This window comes from Leguminivora glycinivorella, chromosome Z, assembly GCF_023078275.1.
Source record: "Leguminivora glycinivorella isolate SPB_JAAS2020 chromosome Z, LegGlyc_1.1, whole genome shotgun sequence".
Classification (NCBI taxonomy): Eukaryota; Metazoa; Arthropoda; class Insecta; order Lepidoptera; family Tortricidae; genus Leguminivora; species Leguminivora glycinivorella.
Window position 1 is genome coordinate 25,384,075 of NC_062998.1, and position 16,439 is coordinate 25,400,513.

Sequence of the window (16,439 nt, forward strand, 5' to 3'; positions counted from 1 at the left end):
GTTAAAACTGTCGAAATCTAACCGACACTATAAAGAATTATCCCTGAAAAACTAGCAATCGTTCAAATTCGTTTTCGAATTCACCGAGAGATGGCGCTATACACAATAATGCTCATTAGTACCTATTAGAGTTATATGAGAAACATGAGATTGTTTTAACTACCTATTAAAAGTTTTTACGGAGACGGAACCCTCGGTGGGCGAGTCCGACTCGCACTTGGACGGTTTATTTTTTATTTATTTTGGCTACCGAAAACGCCGTCAGCGATGTAGTGACGTCATCGAATTCGAACGTTACTGTATGTCAAAACAATCAGTGACATATTGAACTTTATGCCTTCATACTTTAAAAATCAGAAAATGTTATTTTCAGTACAGATGGTGTTTTTTTACGCACTAGTGGTTCATTATATGCCAGGTCGAAACTTCGGAGGCTCAGACTCTGTACTGAAAAACGTCGTACGATACACGTGCGAAAAGGAAATTCGTAACTCGTGTCGATTTAAAACACTCCCTTCGGACGTGTTTTAATTTATCGCCACTCGTTTCGAACTTCCTTTTTTACGCACTTGTATCGTAATGTACTATTATATTACCAGATTCACCTACTTTTATCAATTTTAAAGCAGTTAATTTGACTTTATTCAAGGTCAAATTACTTTACCCACTAGTGGATAAAATGCGTTTTTACCCGCTGGTATTAAAGGACAAAACACGTGTTTCCGAGCTAGTGAGGGGAAAAAGTATTCTTTAAAAATTTTTTTTGCTGTTTTTGTCAAAAATATGGTAATATTTTATTTCGGTTAATTGGACAGTACTTAATTATATATATAAGATAGACTTTAAAAACAGGCCAAGAGCTTATCGCGCCACGCTCAGTGTAGTTTCCCTTATTTCAAAAACTGTTCAACCTATCAAGGTCAAAATAATTTTCCTAGAAAGTCTTTATAAAGTTCTACTTTTAGGATTTTTTTTCATATATTTTAAACTTATGGTTTAAAAGTTAGAGGGGGGGGGACATTTTTTTTACTTTTGGAGCGTTTATTTCCCAAAATATTAACAATATCAAAAAAATGATTTTCGTAAACCCCTAGTCATTTTTAAATACCTATCCAACAATATATCACACGTTAGGGTTGACATGAAAAAAACACTCCCCACTTTACCCAAAAAAAAAAAACATTTTTTCCACTTTTTATTTTTGCACTTTGTTGGCGCGATTGGTATATCAATATTGATATCAAATTTCAGCTTTCTAGTGCTAACGGTCACTGAGATTATCCGCGGACGGACGGACGGACAGACAAGGCGAAACTATAAGGGTTCCTAGTTGACTACGGAACCCTAAAAAGGGTCAAGTAGCCTATTAGGTTTTACTGTTTTATTAAACCAAATAACCAAATTAAATCACATATGAAGTATGAATTAGGAAATAAAATACTTTTCCCCTCACTAGCTCGGAAACATGTGTTTTGTCCTTTAATACCAGAGGGTAAAAACGCATTTTATCCACTAGTGGGTAAAGTAATTTGACCTTGAATAAAGTCAAATTAACTGCTTTAAAATTGATAAAAGTAGGTGAATCTAGTAATAATGATGATTTACCACCTGCGGAACTATTGGAAGCAGTGATAAACGCATTTTTTGCGTTGTAGTTTCCTCGCTACAGTGAGGGGGAAAAGTTTTGTGTTACACTCGGGTGCAAATGTATTTTACTTCTCGTGTGTTAAAAAACTCACAAGTTCAGGATTCTATTCTCGAACCACTCGCTTCGCTCGTGGTTCAACTATAGAATGCTTTCACTTGCTCGTTTTTCAATTCCACACTCGGCGTTAAAATACAACTTTGCCCCCTTGTATAACAAATAACTATAATAAGTAATATTTTAAATTCAGAAAAATACTTGATCTTTTCCTTTTGGACCATCGGCAACACTATTAGCTTTACATTTGTAATGCATAAAGCCATAAAGTCTACCGATGGTTACTTAAGAGTGTTGCTGTTAGTACACTTTGTAAAATAGATCGTTATAATACCTACTTGATCATACTATGGCTGTTTTAGGTTTTGGGAACCTGGAGACACTACTAGCGACAGCGAAAGCGAGGCAGCTACTCCAGTCGCTGAGAAAGGTAGCATCGAAAAAACGGAAAAGGTAAGAAATCCAGTGTGCGCCAAAAAGTAATTGAATAACAAATTATTAATTGCAATTACAGAATGTAATTTCAATGACGTGTATTATGTATAGTAAATAGATATTCGATTTATGATTTTCACTAAATTTGAAAATTAATTTGCATTACATTACGTTACTTTACAAAATTGCAAGTTACATTCACCTAGGAAAACATTTAATTTTAAACAAGCTAAATTTAATTTGCCGTTGTTGTTTTACAGTTCGTAATGTAAAATTAAATTTCGGACGTTAGCCACTGGAAAGGTGGTGTGTTTTGATGATATTTCAATTTTGATAGTTTGTTAGACGATAACTTGTCTCCGATATGCTGAGGTGCAAAAACTTCATCTTTAAAATTTGAACAGAATCAACTTCGGAGTTGGGGACCCAGAAGATCGCAAAGTGAAGCGAACGAGGAACAGTTATGCACTAGTTGCTAAAATTGATTCATTTATTTAGGTAATATGTATTATTGACAAAAAGAGTTAGGTTCTTAAATGTTTCTTGAATAAAAGTTTTCCTTAACCATCCGAAAAGTGTAAATTTGATCCTTTCTGGTTAAATTTACATGACTTAGTTGCGTAATTCAATTATATTTAAATAAGTTACGAGCGTCATACAACGAACTCATATAAGCATGGAAGTCGCCATCAAGAACATTACCGTTCGAATTCTCGGGACCGTTAGCACACATACACAGTTACGCCTACATTCAAACAAGAATATACGTTTACAGACTCTGTAATCAAAACTGGTAAACAAATTAATAGTCATATCTTTTACACTAACGCACACAGATAAGTGTAAGGTCAGTGTGGTGAAGACCGCCTACCCGGAAAGACCGTCTATTGACTATAACTTTTGTGTTTATATATCTACGCGTCCCACACCTCCGAAGGTATAGCAGTTTTTCATCCTCAAGCCATTGGTCTTCAGTATATATCCCTAGGACGAACACTAGTTTACAATAATCTTGATTTGTGTTTTGAACTCGAACATCGAGTTCAACATGGTTCCGCAAAAAATTAAAATCAAATAAAAGCAGTCGGAATATTTGTATATTGTATATGTAACGTAGTCATTTAATAACCGTTCTTTCTGACTAGTACTATTAATTTACTCAAAACGCGCTCAATTTCTAGTTTTATGTTCTGAAATATGTAACTTAGAAATTGTGCCTACTCAGAAAGTCCGGCATAAAAGAGAAAGGCAAGACCGGCATATGATAAACAAGTCAAGTGTAAATGATATAAATATATAAGTACGTTTTTGGCTTATGGTAGTTGTACCGTTTTTGATTTTAACTTCGAAATACAGTTTTGGTAATGATTCGTATTGTGTCACTAAAAACATTCGAAAGTATAAGTAAAAATAAAATATATGTGACATGGTTGTGAAGAATGATAAAAGGTGAACAGAAGTAAGCTGCATTATTCATCATCATATTTAAGTTGGTAGAATTATCATAAAATTTCTACCCGTTTTTTATTATTTTTGTTTAAGTATATGTATTATGTATGTAGATTTAAATATTTCAAAAGAGAGTAGGGTTTCAAGTTGGTTATTATTTTTATAGTCAGCATTACCCAACAGGGATCGTGTGGATACCCTTAAAAACGGTTTTAACCGACTATTTTACGGCTACCCGACCGTTAATTGACATTGCTGACTGTCACTTTGGCATAAAAGTCGTCATGGGTGTCGTCAAATATGTTTTCAGGGGTGCTGATTTCAAAATTAATGACCAATTTGGAATCTGACGTTGTTGACTGTCACTTTGACACAAAAGACATCATGGGTGTCGCCAAATAGATTCTCAGGTGTGCTGATACCAAAATTAATAACCAATTTAGAACTTGATTGTGCTGGCTGTCATTTTGACACAAAATTCGCCATGGGTGTCATTAGTCGGTTTTCGGGGGTGCAGATTTAAAAATTAAAGACCACTTTGGAATCTGACATTGCTGACTGTCACTTTGACACAAAAGTGGTCATGGGTTTGGTCAAACAGGTTCTCGGGTGTGCTGGTAGTGACTACAGCAAAACCCAGACATTGCTAAGAAATGTTACCAAACTAATTCACGTACTACCTTTACTTAATACCAAAGTTTCATAAACAAATAAGTAGTTAGATTTATATGAGCCTGTAATATCGTAACTAAATTGGACCTGAAAAGAAAAGGTTATGAACCCCATCTACGGGACATAGTCTTGCCTTATAAATGGAAAAATGCTTATATGTTTAAAATTTCAACGTTATTTTATTAATTATCTAGCACATTCTGCCCTGTTATTACGTCAAATAACAATGATCATGGTTTTGGAACCTAGTCTCATATGAAATTACGCGACAACAAGCACTAGACGGTCTTCCCGTACTCACCGCGGGGGGACGGTCAACCCGCCGAGCCTTGAAAAATGTGATTTTTATGACTTAAAATTACCTTATTTCTCCAAAATACTATAAAGGCTTTGTAAAATATAATATTTGCTATCCCATAGGACCATGCGCATTACGCCAGACTAAATTAATTATAGAGTTTTATCCACTCAAACTTTATTTCAAATAAACTATGCCGGTCTTGCCCGCACTGACCTTAGCTGAAATGTATATAATGTCAGTAACTACCAATAATTGATTTTTCACCACACCAACGGGTAAAGGCTTTTCATAAAACTAGTGCCTACGCCAAATCTTGGGATTAGTTGTCAAAGCGGACCCCAGGCTCCCATGAGCCGTGGCAAATGCCGGGATAACGCAAGGAGGATGATGAACGGGTAAAGGCTTACTTTGCTATTCGAAAACAGATAGCAAAATTGCATTTTATCCACAAGAGTGCAAAGTAATTTCATACAAAATTTAACTTGATGTCTTAAGCTAGCTGATAGAATTTACCTACCTATAAATGATGATTTTGAATCATAAATATTGAAAAAATCGATGGATTTGATTTAGTTTGATGTTTTATAGTCAGTATTTTCTTCGTGTTGGTGTGGTGAAAAAACTATTATTCGGCTAATAACCTTCTTGCTGTACGTACTGGCAGCTGAGATTTCCCGATTCATATATGATTTAAATATGACATGCATATGGATAGGTTTATGTAATACATTTAAAAAACAGCCAAATAATCTCCCTATAATAATTTATGTGATGTGCAAATGATCCTACCGACTGCGCCATGTAATATTAGTATTTAAAATACATAAACAACAACCATGACTAGTTTGTACTTTTGACTGTTGAAAAAAGTGTAAACAAACCGGAGCTGTCAAATTTGACAGATCAAGGGGTAGTGAACCGTTTAAGGCCAGGCTGAGAAACAAAATTATAGGTGGCTACTTACTTGGTACTTTTTATTTATGGTGAGTCAATTTTAATCATTATAAACGCATAAATGGTAAGTAAGGTGGAAGTAACAATACGATACTTTGCATTTTTAGGTATTCAAAAAACTGTTTGTATTTGTATTTGTTTATTTAATACACACAGATAACAATACAGGTCATGTTGGTGCGTTACAATTTCATGAGTGCATATTACGCCACAAGGCATGCAAAATATTAATCCTATACTAAAGCTAGTCTTAGCCTAAAGAGCCTAATTAACCTTCCTTCTGTGAACAAACCGTCAAAGGGGTGGTTTATAAAGTAACGTTTGTTTCCTCTTAAATATATCATATTAAAAAAATTATATTAGGACATTCTTACACAGATTACCCACGGTAAGCTCAATAAGGCTTGTGATGTGGGTACTCAGACAACGTATATATGTATACAAATACATATACGTAGAAAACATCCATGACTCAGGACAAATACCTGTGCTCATCACACGCGGCTTTAGCAGGCAGGGTCACTACCCGCTAGGCCCGACTGGTCGTCAAAAATAATTGAGCTCACTACTATAGTCCGTTCCATTCCAAAAACATATACTTTCGCTTAATTTTACCAAATACACAACAAAAGGAGTGTAGGTACAAGTTTCTAATGGGTCGGTGCCTATTAAATATTACTGAATCAACTAAACTACCATCTAGTATAAAAAATACATTAATATAACAATCACCCTCTCATACGGAGAAACGGAAGCTCGAAAACACAAATATCGAAGTCGGAACAGATGATGATGATAATTGATACCAAGCATCAAACAGATAGAATTAAAAATCGCGTAAGGATTAGTACCTTTATATTTTATTAGTGTTACACCCAGATTAAAATGCAATCATGAGTTTTAAACCTCTGCAAAATTGGGTACTTTTTGGTAGATGATTCCCTGAAGAAAAGAATAATATGCATTTAAGTTTAAATGCAATGAAGATACGTTTGTATTTGTGAAGGTGTATATGTTTCGTCAAATTAAACGAAATTACATGTTAGTGGAATGAAATGGAAAATAGTAGTGAGCTCAATTATTTTTAAATAAGGAAAAAAAATCAGGAACCAAACGTTACCTAATAAACAACCCTCAAATTTGACAGCTCGGATTTGTTTACACTTTTTTCAACAGCCAAAAGTACAACGTATAGTTTGGTCTAAGAATGATTTATTCATCTGTTAAATTATAGATACGAAACAATCAATGTCAAAGACAAAACTGGCTACTTGACCCATTTTTTAAGTTTGTCTTTATATTATTACTTACTGTCCAATTAACCGAAAAAAAATATTTTTAAAGAATACTTTTACGTAATAAGGCAAAAAACAACATCAGCCATGTCATCTATAGATTTTCTATGAATGAAGTCATTCAGTGCGAAAACAAAACTTTCTGACACTTTATGTACGAGGTCAGTGATTGATTTGACATGAATTCTATGACGTCACTACACGGCCGACAGCGTTTTCGGTGGCCAAAACTAAAAAAAAATACTCACACTTTTGAATTAAAAATACGTAGTCATCGTACACATTTAATACCCAAAATCATTAAATATTGGTTTCTTATGTCAAATATTACAGAAGACAATCATTTATTGTGCCAAATTAGATATGATATGAGTCTAGTAGCCTATTATTGCGTAAACGTATTCCGCTATAAAAAGGTATTTTTATGGCTAGATAATAGTATTTTATGCAACCATGAGTTTTAAACCTCTGCAAAATTGGGTACTTTTTGGTAGATGATTCCCTGAAGAAAAGAATAATATGCATTAAAATTTAAATGCAATGAAGATACGTTTGTATTTGTGAAGGTGTATATGTTTCGTCAAATTAAACGATATTACATGTTAGTGGAATGAAATGGAAAATAGTAGTGAGCTCAATTATTTTTAAATAAGGAAAAAAAATCAGGAACCAAACGTTACCTAATAAACAACCCTCAAATTTGACAGCTCGGATTTGTTTACACTTTTTTCAACAGCCAAAAGTACAACGTATAGTTTGGTCTAAGAATGATTTATTCATCTGTTAAATTATAGATACGAAACAATCAATGTCAAAGACAAAACTGGCTACTTGACCCATTTTTTAAGTTTGTCTTATATTATTACTTACTGTCCAATTAACCGAAAAAAAATATTTTTAAAGAATACTTTTACGTAATAAGGCAAAAAACAACATCAGCCATGTCATCTATAGATTTTCTATGAATGAAGTCATTCAGTGCGAAAACAAAACTTTCTGACACTTTAGGTACGAGGCATAAAGGTTATTATGTCAGTGATTGATTTGACATGAATTCTATGACGTCACTACATGGCCGACAGCGTTTTCGGTGGCAAAAAAAAACTCACATTTTTGAATTAAAAATACCTAGTCATCGTACACATTTAATACCCAAAATCATTAAATATTGGTTTCTTATGTCAAATATTACAGAAGACAATCATTTATTGTGCCAAATTAGATATGATATGAGTCTAGTAGCCTATTATTGCGTAAACGTATTCCGCTATAAAAAGGTATTTTTATGGCTAGATAATAGTATTTTATGCAACAGGCGTTTAAAGGAGGTCAAAAAAGACGAGTGGCGTGGGTAACAATTTGAGGCGAAGCCGAAAATTGTTATTAAGACGCCACGAGTATTTTTTGACTCAGTTAAACACCGTTGCATACAATACTTTTTCTACGACCATGCACTTACTTTTTAATACTTTTCTAGAATAACTTTCGTGAAATTCGCACTATTTCCTGTATTTTGACGCGTCGGCCTCCCCTCTGTTCCTGCACTCCCCCGCGCCGCCGCCGCCAGCCCCCGGCGCCCCGCGCCCCCGCTATATCCCTTAAAGGCATCCTCACAATGCTGTAAGAGCTATATCGTATGCGTGGGTGCGCGGGGCGCCGGGCGGGGGCGGGCATCTTTTATGTAGGGTTTTAACGATCTATGCACGACACTGTAAATGACGAATAACAACACGGGTGTAGAAAAAGTTTATTATCAATCTGTATACCAATGTATATTGTATAGTAAACGTATACAAATCGAGTCAAAATAAATGTAACTGGAGGAGTGTCAATAAATACTTACCTCTACTTTCACTTCTAACGGACATATTTTATTATTTTTGTTAGAAATTGTGACGGTAGGAGGAAGATTACGCTGCGTAAATGCAAGATGGGGTAAAGGTTTGACAAAGTCTTAGCCATACTGGGATATACTTAGATATACTGGAAGTATGCGACAGTAGAGGGTGGGTTTAAAAGACTGACGTTTAGAGATAATTATGTCTATTAAAATAAATAATATAATATGAAAGATTTCATATACCTATTTGAATCAATAAATGATTACTTTTTGAGTTACATTATTTCTTCCTTTAGTATATTACTAAAAGTACAAATAGGTACAGCGGTTTATTAAGCTGCGTGAACCCTTTTTTGACGCACAGATGACGCACAGATGACGATATCGTCACTACTTTAAAAAAAACTTGTATCTTCGTCTGTCAATGAAAAGAAAATTGTTGTAAATAAATATGTATGGAATGCATATAGACTTAACTTTGAGGAACAGCGTGAGATACGAGATTTTTTTTAAAGTAGTGACGATATACAACTTACTCTAGATCTCTTGCCAGGCAGTCATTCGCTATCATTTCTCACTAATTGGACAGCTTTTTTCCACAGTTCTCTGCGAACAGTATCTTGTGAGAATCTAAATGGAAAGTATAACAAATATTGATTATTAATTTGAAATAACCACAAAAAACAGAAATGGAGAATACAAATATGTAAGAATAAATTTATTACAATATAGAAAATAAATAAGTTTATTAAATAGTTTACTTCATAACCTAGTTACCCTCCGGGTTGGAAGGTCAGATGGCAGTCGCTTTCGTAAAACTAGTGCCTACGCCAAATCTTGGGATTAGTTGTCAAAGCGGACCCCAGACTCCCATGAGCCGTGGCAAATGCCGGGATAACGCAAGGAGGATGAAATAGTTTTACTTCATCTGGCATGACACCATCCTTATTATCGCCGTAATTTAAAAGGTCGTATGTTGTTATAAAATCGTATGCAGGTGTTACGTTTTTTCTTGTCACCGTATTATTAAAAAATGTTATCACATTTATTCATCATTTTACTTAAGTTTTCTGTTTACTACATAAGAAATATGATTCCACTAACTTTAGAATGGGTTGAAATTTTTTTACACCACTTAGAGGCACACGAACACATTTTTATTTATTTTTCCCCTCACTAGCTCGGAAACACGTGTTTTGTCCTTTAATACCAGCGGGTAAAAACGCATTTTATCCACTAGTGGGTAAAGTAATTTGACCTTGAATAAAGTCAAATTAACTGCTTTAAAATTGATAAAAGTAGGTGAATCTAGTAATAAAGATGATTTACCACCTGTGGAACTACTGGAAGCAGTGATAAACGCATTTTTTTCGTTGTAGTTTCCTCGCTATAGTGAGGGGAAAAGTTTTGTGTTACACTCGGGTGCAAATGTACGTATTTTACTTCTCGTGTGTTAAAAAACTCGCAAGTTCAGGATTCTATTCTCGAACCACTCGCTTCGCTCGTGGTTCAACTATATAATCCTTTCACTTGCTCGTTTTTCAATTCCACACTCGGCGTTAAAATACAACTTTGCCCCCTTGTATAACAAATAACTATAAAAAACATCGTTTTCATGCATCGATTTTGCCATCCGTCACTGATTGTTATCTCGGTCGAACTGAGGTACCCAAACGGGTAGATTTGAAACCCCGCCTAACTTTGAGTGAAGCTTTTATCGAAGTGGACCCCACATAGATAAAAAGTAAAAACTGAAAATTACATTATGCACAAATTTTTTGAATAATATGTAGGTATATTATAGTTAAATTGAATACAAAATTACTTAAAACGAAAGCGAGAGTAGAAGCGGAAAAGGGATCAAAGATTTAGAAAGATTATTCAATAATATAATTCCGTTTAATATCATTTGTCTGTCATTATCATTCGTCTGTCGGATTATCGATTGCGAGAGTGCCGACCCTCATTGAATCTACTGAGAGTACTAGTCGATTGTTGGGGTGGTTTGCAAGGCAGCGGGGAGTGAGCGAGCCAGCCCGCAGATAAAAAATGTATGTGTCGTAAGACAGACAGTTGAGGCTGAGAGAGACAGTTGAGGCGGAGGGGCATTGGTGTCTTTGAATCGTTTAGGATTTCTCATCACTAAATGTGGACCGTGACGTCTCAGTGACAGGTAAAAAGTCGGCACACTTGGTTCCCATAAAAATGGTGCTATTTACTTCATCTATATAGTGTATATTCATATCTACAGGGTTTATCAGAATTTAAATATCTGGGCCCTGTTTTCACCGAGAACTTTAAAGATGACAGCTATATAGAACGTGAGCGAAGGTCACTGTCCGTTCGTTTCGTGGCAATATGCTGACTCAGGCAAGATTTGCTCGTTGTAGTGTTCCTGTAAGGCTATCTCTTTTTAGAGCCTGTTGCCAAAGCTTCTACACGTGTGGTCTATGGGTCAGCTTTACGCAGCGGGAGTACAGTGCACTTAAGAGTGCAATATAATAATGTATTCAGGGCATTGTTGAGGCTCCCTCGCCGTTGTTTGTCGGCCATGTTTGCGGACGCCGGCGCCGCTGTCGATGATTTTTATGCGATAATGCGCAAAAAGTCGGCGTCCGTAATGCGACGTGTGCGAGAGAGCGGCAACAGCATCCTGCTGATGGTAGCGGACAGGCTGCACTCGCGCGTCCTCGGCCGGTTCCTCGTGGATACCTTCACGTGACGCGTGAGGACTGATCCGTGAGCCGGTGCCGGTGAAGGAGGAATCCGTCAAATTATTGTTTGTGTTGCGTTAATGCTTTTTATTTTTTACTTAATTAGTCTAACATACGGTTAAATATTAAGTGTACAGTTACTAAACATATTATGGAACCTGTTTTTCTGAATTAAATGATTTTTATTTTATTTACTTTATATTTATTTTGCTGTAAATAGTAAATAAAATTTGCGTATTTAGCACGTCTTCGGTCGTGTTTTATAATTTATTAGGGTTCCCTTATTCGCTACAACTCCTCTCTTTCCATGGGTAGTAAGTGATCTATCTATACCAATAATACTTGTGTAAGTAGGTATAAAACTGCTGTAACAAGACATATCAACTGTTATGCAGGAGCAGCTTAATTGGGAGGCGCGTGGTTGCACGCTAGCGGGCCGTGCCGACAGTGTGCGGCGCGCCCTACGTTCCTTAATGCACACGCTGACGCAGCTCTACCCTCAGGTACGTACCTATGTGCGCACTTGAACCCTATCAATCATCGCGCATTTGGAATTACCTACAACCAACCGAAGGGACCACTATCCTATCGCGAACGACAGTGACAACTTTTAAGACTAAATTGTACGTGCACTCAAATCAAACCGATGTTGAAATTGTACATCAGATTTGCGCGATTGTTTTTTTATTCAGACATGTCCGTACGCCAGCGCGTAAAACAGTTAACAACTAAGTAAAGTAACTCTAATTTAAGTACAAAAAATAAAATAAAAACAAACAGTATTTGCGCAATAATGAAACGAATAAATTAAATAAAATGAGAAATAAAAAATGTCTCTCTAGTCTCTGCCACTGTGTATACCTAACTGATTATACTGTATGATACGTATTTCAGTGTATGTGCATGCTTGAATTAACCAATGGTAAAGTGGCTCATGTCATGATCAACATTTTAATGTGGATTTGTTACTTTCATCCCAGTTATCGTGAATTACGTAATATTTCTGATATTCAGTAGATTGATCCATTATTACAGTAGGTATCATATTATAAAAATAATATTAGTTTATAATCTAAATAGTAATGTAATGGGTTTTTTTTCATTAATCTAAAGGGTATTAATAAAAATATACAGGGTGTAGCGTTATGCGAAGCGTGCGGCAGCGATAGGGAGGGCGAGACGGCCGATATGGAGGCATCGGCATTACCTGTCCCACGAGCCTTCGCCGACAGTCGTCGTTCATCGGCTACTTCCGCTGTCTCAGCCGCTTCTTTACATCCTGATAAGTGAGTCACCAGCCATATTGCTATAAAGACTGTACATTGTAGAAGGTGGCTAAGAGCTTCAATCGTGATCGTATTTTAAATATTATAAGTTTAAATATTATATATCAAATACTAGTGGTTTTATTGTACAGATGTGCTACTTAATGGCAATGTGTTTACTTTTTGCAGCATTCCAGACGTAGACGAGGACATAGTTAAACTAATTAGTCCAATGATCAACTTTGATTTGGATAACAAGGTAGATCAAAATAGCATTACGATAAGTCAGACTTGCCTATCAGTCTCAAATCTACTGACACTTAATGCTGGCTCGTGCAAAAATCTGCATAAATTAGAACCGGATATGGATCAGGAATCCAGTATTAATAGTAATTTGATGATACCGAATTTGGTAGTCTCAGATGTTAGCGATAAGAAAGAATCGATATTACAGGGAGAAACTTATGAATCGGACCAATTGACTATTATAGATATAGACAAACCATATACTGACGATGTTCACTTTCAAGAACTAATACAAAGTGTGATGGCAGGTAGTGGAGAATGTACTCCAGATAGAAGGCCTTCTAGTGTAGATTTGGAATTATATGATGACGAAGATGACGATGATGATGACACAAGTTCAGAAGGTTCCAATATGAGTGATGATTTTAGTTTGATTTCTGAAATCATGGAAACTAAACCCAGTGATCTCAATGAAATTGGAAGTTTAGGTGGAATTGGGCATATTGACTCTCCTGAAGCTTCTGATACGACATATGTAAACTCTGAAACTCTACACGGTGAATCAATTGTGGATGACATAAGCTCTATGCTAGGACAAGATGTTCTACTGGCCATGTTGGGGAAAAATGGTGAAAATGAAACTTATACCGATGACACTACATTGTTCACTTCCGACACCGTATCAGATCTAGGCATGGACAGCAGAAACCCAAGTTTGGAAAAAAATAAAGAGACTAAGTTAAAATTTAATGCCAAAGCAAATTTTTCTAAAGAAAACGACATCGATAAATTTGGATTTGAAAACAAAGTCTTTTATATCGAAAACGCAGGTAAACCGGACGATCAAAAAAAATACTGCAGCCTGGCGCATTTTGAAGAAGGAAATGATATAGCTCGGAAATCTTTTAAAAGACATCATAAAAATAACAGTCTTAGAAAAGCGTGCCGGAGTAATAACGGAAGTATGAAGTTATTAATACCTAGAACCGCCGATGTACCGAAACAATTAAACGAATCATTGAAAGTTGAAGAACAATCTCAAAATAACATTTCGAATTCTATTGTTTTTGACAATACAGACAAAATACATACCTCATTTACTCACGTAGATAATGTGTCTACATTTCCTAAAGTAAGTGTTGTCGTGGAACCTCCTTCTCCATGCCATAGTGAGGATAAAAAGAGTCTGAAAGCATGCGCAAGCCGAATGGCGTCTGTTTTAAGTGACATATTTGAGCAAGGCAACGATACCCTCGGCGCCAATTCGCCGGAACCTGGCTTAGATTTAAACAGAGAAAGGAGGCAGTCAGATAATCCTAAGTTGCTGACTTCAGATCCGGAATATGGAAAGTTTCTGAGTTGTTCTCCAGCCGCAACTAGAAGAATTTCCTGTGGAAGCCTATTTAAACCTGGCGAACCAGACAAGTTAGTAGTTCGTCTAGTTTTTAACATGTTAGTGTTTAAAAGGGGAAAAGGCTAGGTATTGTTCAAATATCGAAAAGGTACACATAACTTTATTTTCCCCTCACTAGCTCGGAAACACGTGTTTTGTCCTTTAATATCAGCGGGTAAAAACGCATTTTATCCACTAGTGGATAACGTAATTTGACCTTGAATATAGTAATTTTTTCTGCTTTATAATTGATAAAAGTGAATGAATCTAGTGATGACAATGATTTACCGCCTGTGGAACTACTGGAAGCAGTGATAAACGCGTCTTTTGCGTTGTACTTTCCTCGCTATAGTGAGGGGAAAAGTTTTGTGCTACACTCGGGTGCAAATGTATTTTACTTCTCGTGTGTTAATAAACTCGCAAGTTCAGGATTCTATTCTCGAACCACTCGCTTCGCTCGTGGTTCAACTATAGAAGCCTTTCACTTGCTCGTTTTTCAATTCCACACTCGGCGTTAAAATCCAACTTTGCACCCTTGTATAACAAATAACTATTTTCACCGTTTCCAATGAATTTAAATAAATAGAGAGCCTCTCTGGCTGTTGTTTTGATTAATAGTTAATGACCTTCATTTGTATGGATTCCTAATGGCTTGATTTTGTTTTTTATATCTTGTACAGACAATATTTTCTTCGGGTAAGAGTGGTGACTTAAATCTTAAATGTCTCGTAACGCCTAACTTTTACTTAACTAATTTTTCTGCCTTATAAAACTAGGTAATAAAAATTTGGAATGCAGGCAATGTTTAACTTTTACAGACTGTCTACTTCAGTGTCGTCCATTTGGGGTGAAGCAGGTGCGACTGGGGGAGCTAGCGGATCTTCTAGATCAGAGACAAGCGAGCGTGCCAAGAAGCTTCCTATTATTAATCCGCTGGTCCAGTGTCCGGCCTGGCCTCACGTCACACAAGGTTTTATAAGCCAATGTCTCTTGGCAAATGCTGATGCGCTGTGTGCAGCCGTAAGTCCTTTAATGGATCCAGACGAAACATTGCTGGAAGGTTTCTACGAAAAAGCAGTTATGAATAACTATTTTGGTATTGGAATCGATGCTAAAATAACATTGGATTTCCATAACAAACGCGAAGAACACCCTGAAAAATGCCGTTCACGTGCAAGAAATTACATATGGTACGGCGTACTGGGATCTAAAGAGTGGGTTAACAAGACTTACAGGTAACTTTTCCTTCTTTTAAAAGAATAATACATTGATTAACAATACATGTGACAACAATAATGTTCCTATCGTTCATAGAAAGGCTACCCAATGTTTATTATCATTATCATTGCTGTCGTTCAAAGGTTTGGCAAATATTTTTGCACTAAAGATATCTCTTATCGTGGCTATGAAATTTCTAGTACCGTATTTATAGTACATTGTGAACTTGGGAGGTAAGGGGAATATTGTAAACGAGTGAATTAGGAAATCGAGTTTGCAATATTCTTACCTCCTGAGTGAGAGTACACATAATGTTTTTCTAAATCTTAAAATGCATGTTCTAATATTTAAGGCACCTTGGACAACGAGTACAGCTAGAATGCGATGGACAACGTATACCGCTGCCAGAACTACAGGGAATCGTCGTACTTAACATATCATCCTTCATGGGTGGAACGAATTTCTGGGGAGGAACAAGGGGCGATGATATTTTTTTAGCCCCATCTTTCGACGACCGGATCCTGGAGGTAACGAGCGAACTACTCGAATGTCATGAATGTCAAATATCCAACAGAATGTTACTTACGTAAAAAATTGTAATGCAAATGCAGGTGGTGGCAGTATTCGGTTCAGCGCAAATGGCCGCGTCGCGTCTCATCAATCTGCAGAAGCATCGCATTGCCCAGTGCCGCGCAGTGCAAATCAATATTCTTGGTGAAGAGTGCGTGCCCGTACAAGTGGACGGCGAGGCCTGGCTGCAGCCGCCGGGCTGCGTGCGCATCATCCACAAAAATAGGGCCCAAATGATGTGCCGCTCACGCGCGCTCGAGACGAGCCTTCGGTGAGCATTTACTGTGGTTATTTCATTTTGACGACCGATCTGGCCTAGTGGGTAGTGACCCTGCCTGTTAAGCCGATGGTACTGGGTTGGAATGTTTTTTTCCTCACACTTCTA

General features: G+C 36.5%; 1 protein-coding gene across 1 annotated transcript in view; it reads left to right on the forward strand.

The window, feature by feature from the left end:
* The window catches only part of LOC125240812 (diacylglycerol kinase eta), a 112,594-nt gene that overhangs the window by 77,874 nt on the left and 18,281 nt on the right, over positions 1-16,439 (forward strand). Inside the window, exons 11-17 of the mRNA XM_048148936.1 lie at positions 2,065-2,155; positions 11,758-11,865; positions 12,497-12,648; positions 12,817-14,297; positions 15,081-15,501; positions 15,837-16,011; positions 16,096-16,325. Coding sequence (XP_048004893.1) covers positions 2,065-2,155; positions 11,758-11,865; positions 12,497-12,648; positions 12,817-14,297; positions 15,081-15,501; positions 15,837-16,011; positions 16,096-16,325 — 2,658 coding nt within the window. The remainder of the gene's footprint in view (positions 1-2,064; positions 2,156-11,757; positions 11,866-12,496; positions 12,649-12,816; positions 14,298-15,080; positions 15,502-15,836; positions 16,012-16,095; positions 16,326-16,439) is intronic.